General features: G+C 49.2%; 1 protein-coding gene across 1 annotated transcript in view; it reads right to left on the bottom strand.

Annotated features, from left to right (window-relative positions):
• Positions 1 to 2849: 2849 nt before the first annotated feature.
• IRAK1 (interleukin 1 receptor associated kinase 1) overlaps positions 2850 to 5870 on the bottom strand; it is a 10035-nt gene continuing 7014 nt past the window's right edge. The window contains exons 12-14 of the mRNA XM_015566027.1: positions 4990 to 5401; positions 4365 to 4508; positions 2850 to 3971 (exon numbers count right to left, since the gene is read on the bottom strand). Of these exons, the coding sequence (XP_015421513.1) occupies positions 3910 to 3971; positions 4365 to 4508; positions 4990 to 5401 (618 nt within the window). The 3' untranslated portion in view covers positions 2850 to 3909. The remainder of the gene's footprint in view (positions 3972 to 4364; positions 4509 to 4989; positions 5402 to 5870) is intronic.

Genomic DNA, 5870 nt, shown 5'->3' with positions numbered 1-5870 from the left:
TGGTTCTCTCTCATCATTGATGTTTCTATCTCTCTCTCCCTTCCTCTTTGAAATTTAAAAAATATATATATATATTTTTAAAAAAGCCGGAGTGACTATATTCATACCAGACAAAGCAGACATCAAAAGAAGGAATATTACCAGAGATAAAGAGGGGCATATCCAGATAATAAAAAGGTCAATTTCTCAAGAAAACTTAACAATCCTCAATGTGTATGCACCCAGTGCAAAATAGATGCTGCAAAATCTGACAGAACTGAGAGGAGAAAGACGCATCCACCATTACAATTGGAGACTGTGATATTTCCTCTCAGTCTGCCAGAGAGAACTGATAGACAGAAAATCAGCAAGGATACTGAAGACTTGAACAACGCTATCCACCACCTTGACCTAATTGATACTCCACCCAACTGCAAAATATATACTCTTAAAATATACATGGAACAGCCCTAGCCAGTTTGGCTCAGTGGATAGAGCGTTGGCCTGCAGACTGAAGGGTCCCAGGTTCAATTCCCGTCAAGGGCACATACCTTGGTTGCAGGCTCTCCCGGGCCCTGGTCAGGGTGCGTGCAGGAGGCAACCAATCGAGGTGTTTCTCTCACATTGATGTTTTCCTCTCTTCCACTCTCTCTAAAAAGATTAATGGGAAAATATCCTCGGGTGAGGATTAACAACAACAACAACAACAAAATATATATGGAACATTCACCAAGCTAAGTCTCAATAATTTTATAAGGAATAAAATCATACAGAGTAAATTCTCTGACCACGATGGAATTAAAAACACATAACAAAAAGGTATCTGCAGAATCTCCAAATATTTGGGAACTCAATGTACTTCTATGTAAGACATTAGTTAAAGAAGTAATCGCAGGGGAAGAGAACATTATGAACTGAATGATAATTAAAATAGAACATATCCAAATAAGTAGAATTCAACTAAAGCTGTTCTCAAAGGGAATTCGTAGCTTTAAATGTTTATGTTAGAAAAAAAAAAAGGTTTAAAACCAATTATTTGAAGGTTACATTTTAAGAAGTTGGAAAAAGGTGAGTAAATGAAAACCAAAATAAGTTTTATTACTCCAAAGTAAGTAAAAGAAAGGGTAAAGAGTGGACATTAACAAAATAGAAAATGGGTAAACAATGGAGAAAAATCAATGAAACCAAAATTGGGTACTTTGAAAATATTTGATAAAATCGATAAGCTATCTAGGACAGCGATTTTCAACCAGTGTGCTACCAAGAATTTTCAAAACATGCAGTACCTGACTATTTAGTCAGGGCACTGACCTCTTTTCCCTTAGATTGTCAAATGAACACATGACAACAGCCAACACAATAGCTATTTAGTAGGAATGAATCAAAATCATACCTATTTTTTGTCAGTTTGGCAAAAAATATTTTTGGTGTGCTGCAGAATTTTAGTAATTAGTTTATGTGTGCCATGCGATGAAAAAGGTTGAAAATTGCTGAGATAGGATGATGAAAAAAAGGAAAGACACAAATTACCAATATCAGGAATGAAAGGGGATGGCACTATAGTACCTACAGGTGTAAAAGATGATAAGGGGGGGGATTACTAACTCTATAATTTAGATAAAATAGGCAAATTCCTGGAAAGACACAAATTACTAAAACTGACACATGAAGCAGAAAACCTGAATGGGCTGATAGATTATTAAAGAAATTGAATTTGTAATTAAAAATCTCCCACAAAGAAAACTCCAGGTCCAGAAGCTTTCACTGGTGAATCCATCAACCATTTAAAGAAATTAACACCAAGCATATACAAGCCCTTTAAGAAAATAAGAGAAGGAAACATTTTCGAATTTATTTTATGAAGCCTTGATACCAAAACCAGATGAAGATATTACCAGAAAATCAATATCCTTCATGAACATAAATGCAAAAATTCTCGAGAGATATTAGCAAATGAAATGTAGCAAGTGCTCTTTTTATCTGGGGAATGCAAAGTTGGTTTAATATTTAAAATCAATGGATGTGTTTCACGTTGACAAAATAAGTGTTTGACAATCCTACAGCTAGCATCATACTTAATGGGGAAAGATAACACTTTGCACCTACAATTGAGAACAATTGTACTTTCACCACTTGTATTTAACATTTGATTAGAGGCTCTAGCTAGTGCTGTAAGGCAAGAAAAAGAATTAAAAGGCAGATTGGAAAGAAAGTGTTAAAACTGCCTTTATTTGCAGATGAAGTGATTGTGTACAGACTATCCCAACGTATTTTACCAAAAAACTGCTAAAGCTAATTAAGTGAATTTAAGCAAGGTCACAGAATACAGAGCCAATAGATAAAACTCAATTGTTTTCCTATACATTATCAATGATCAATTAGAAAATGTTATCAAGGTACCATTTACAACAGTATCAAAACCCATAAACTAGCCCTAGCTGGTTTGGCTCAGTGGATAGAGCGTTGGCCTGCGGAATGAAGGGTCTCAGGTTCAATTCTGGTCAAGGGCACATGCCCGGGTTGCAGGCTGAATCCCCAGGAGGGGGCCATGCAGGAGGTAGCCGATCAATGATTCTCTCTCATCACTGGTGTTTTTATTTCTCCCTCTCAGAAATCAATAAAAACATTTTTTAAAAACCCTATAAAATATATAGGGAAAATTTAACAACCCATGAGAATACTGATGGGTAGTGGTGTTGTGGACCTGCCACCAGTATGGTGACTTACTGGGAACAGAAATAAGAGCCTCCAGAGGATTTGGGGGGAGAGGGGGTCTGGTGTTTTGTGCTGGGCAGTCAGGAACCTTGAGTTGAAAAGCATTGGGAAAGCTTGAAGCTTTCAGTGCAACAAACTCCACCAGTACAACCAGAGATTGAAACGTAAGATTTTATTGCTGTAGTACAACTTGGACTTCACCGATGCCTAGCTTTGTGGGGCATGTAGTGTGTCATGACTGTGGACACAAAATCACTGTAAGCCTGTGCTACAGCCCTGGGCTACTTTTGACAACACTCCTTTTCATGAAACTTCACTTGCTTCTAAAACTGCGAGTCCCGTTTTCTTTTTCCTCTTTCTCTGTCTTGATCCCAACTTCTCGCCTTGGGGCTTCTGTGTGGGTAACACAGGACTTGGGCCTAAGCGAACCTTGAGAAGTGGCCCCTTTGTTACTATCAGCCTGGGCCTGATGCCGCGCCTGCAGCCTCTGGAGGGGACTTGGTTTGGAGCCTGTCTGTAGCATCCAGGGGTGGCCTGGCCGGCAGGCGGTCATATTAGGCTGGCACCCAGCTCCTTGGAGAAGCCTACAGACACTGGCCTGATGTGGGGCGCTGCTGGACTCTTTCAGAACCCTCACTTCTAGCTAGTGGACTGAACCATAGGGTAACCACACCTCACTTTTCCACGTCGCAAGCAGCTGGGAGGGCCCCGGGCCTCACCTGCACTCTTGCAGAGTGGACGCCTTCCCGCAGGGCTTCAGCCAAGGACAAAGGGAAGGGCTAAGGGGCAGCTATTGGCCTGGGCTGCATAGGCCTTGCCCAGCCCTTAGGGGAGCCAGCTCCCCACTGCATCCCATTGTACCACTGGTCCCACCCACTCTCCTCTGGCCCGGCAGCCAGCAGCCTTCAGACATGCATTCCTCCCACACACACCCCTCCCGAGACGGTGGCTTTCCTCTCCCCCAAGTGCTGGGCTGAAGGCAGGCCTCTGAGATGTCCGGCCCTACGGACGGCTTCCGGCAGCCGGCCTGGGTGGCGCTGAGTCTGGCCTGTGCCCACACCCCTACAGCACAGGGGCCACCACCTGCTCTGCCCTGCGAGGCTGGGGCCCCATCCCTACTGCCCACAGGCTGCTGAGGGTTTGTGTGTGCTATGAGAACTTCCAACCATGAGAACTTTGACTTCTGGGTTTGGGGGATCTGTCTGGGTGAAGAGATCAGCTCTGAAAGTCATCACTCTCTTCCGGGCCCCGCCTGTTCCGGTGGTCCAGGCCCAAGCCTGCAGGGGGAGGAAATGCCAGTTATTCCATGGGGGAGCCTCCCTGACTGCCACAGGGCTGGGCCATGGCTCCCCTCAGCTCCCAGGATGCTCTCTGGAATGAGGGGTTTCTACTCCTTGTTCAAATCGCACCTGCGTGGAGAATGCTTGCTGGAAGCAAACGGGGGCACTGGCACCCCAGGGCTAAGGGAAGGTGCTGTTCCAGAAGAAAATGAGGGAGGCACAGGGCCAGGCTGGGCTTCCGGCCATCGTGAGCCGGGGTGGGTGGCCTGCCTCCACACTGGCCCGCGCCCTGGGGGAGCGGGGGCCTCACGGGTGCGCCATCAGAAAGAACACTGCTGTTTGGGGCTGGCACGAGGCCGAGCGTCCAGCTGCACAGCGCACACAGGGTACCTGGGAGGGAGCTGGACGACAGCAGCTGCAGGCTGTCTAGGACCCCGTCCTCATACAAGGCCAGCTTCTGCACCATCTTCTGTCGGGCTGGGTTGATGACAATCTGTGGTGGCTGCGATGACGAGGAACTGCCCAGGAGTGATCCTGGGGTAGAGAGAGAGCAAGGTCTTAGCTTCAGGGGCTGTGGTCCCTAGGCACTCCTCACAGACACTCCAGTCTCTCAAGATTTCCCAGTCCGCAGCCTAGCTTCTGGCCCCATTCAGGGCAGAAGTCCTGGGTGCCCCGAGGGCAAGGCCTAGGAGGGGCTGCCCCACGGCTCAGCTCCCAGAGGCCAGGAGGCTGGTGGCCATGAACAGAGCCTTCCTTGTCCCCAGCTTTCAGGAAGTGAGCGCCTGGCCTCCTCTCACCACCTGGGGAGTATGGCCTGGGGAGATGACAGCACCGAGCGCCCCTTTCCAAGGCTTGGCAGGCCACCTGCCCTAAGACAGGCCTGGAGCTAGTCAGGGAGAGAGTGAGCTTATAGCAGGCCACAGTGGCCTCACCCCAGAGGCTGGGGGTGCAAGGTATGGGGATTGCTGCCAAAGGAGGCCCCTGGCCCCTATTCTGGGCACTTGTCCCCATTTACCTTCCACAGCTGTGGGCCGGGGCTCTGGGCCGCTCCCCCATGACTCTCGGGCGGCACTCGAGCTGGCCTGCCCGAGGGGTGCAAGGGTCCACATGGCGGCCCCCTGTGCAGGGCTGTCTGGCAGGGCTGGGCCTGGGGGGCAGCCTGCGGTCAGGTGCCAGGAATGCAGGGTGGCAGACACGCCAGACACACTCTCGTCACTCTCCACGGGCTGGTTGGGGCCTTTCTGGAGCCGCTCTGTCGCCGGGGCCGGGGTTCCTGAGGGCACTGCCAGGGGCTGCCAGGGACTGGCATTGCTGGTGGTGGACATGTAGGAGTTTTCTTGTGGGGAATGGGGGTTGCGGCCGGCAGCCTCTGCTTCCAGGGGCGGCCCTGCCACTGCGGCCTGAAGCTTCTCCAACCTCTCGTATACCTGTGAGGAGAAAGAGGGGTTCAGGGTGCGTGGTGGGTGGGCTCTCCCTTGCTCTTTGGGCAGGCCAGTTAGGCCATGATCAGTCACAGCCCTCACAGGAGCGCTCAAACCGCAAGGCTGCTCCAGGGCATCTGCGACCTGCCTTGGGGCTTGGGCTGCCACCCCAGGCCCCGCACAGCCGCTCTGGAGGCTGCGGGGCCCACTAAGATGGTATATCCTGCAGCTGGGAAAGCTCTGTCCCTTGTCCCCTTGTCCCTGCCCCAAGGAGCGCTGAGTCACAGCCACCAAAGCTAAGGACTGAGAATGACTTCTCTTCTAGAAAGTGAATCTTGCTTGGCCAGCGTGGCTCAGGGGTTGAGCGTCAACCTATGAACCAGGAGGTCACGGGTCCACTTCTGGTCAGGGCACATGCTTGTGGGGGGCGTGCAGGAAGCAGCTGATCAATTCTCATCATTGATGTTTCTTTTAA

The sequence above is a fragment of the Myotis davidii genome, unplaced genomic scaffold (genome assembly GCF_000327345.1).
Source record: "Myotis davidii unplaced genomic scaffold, ASM32734v1 scaffold462, whole genome shotgun sequence".
NCBI lineage: Eukaryota > Metazoa > Chordata > Mammalia > Chiroptera > Vespertilionidae > Myotis > Myotis davidii.
This window is presented reverse-complemented; position numbering and strand designations above follow the sequence as displayed.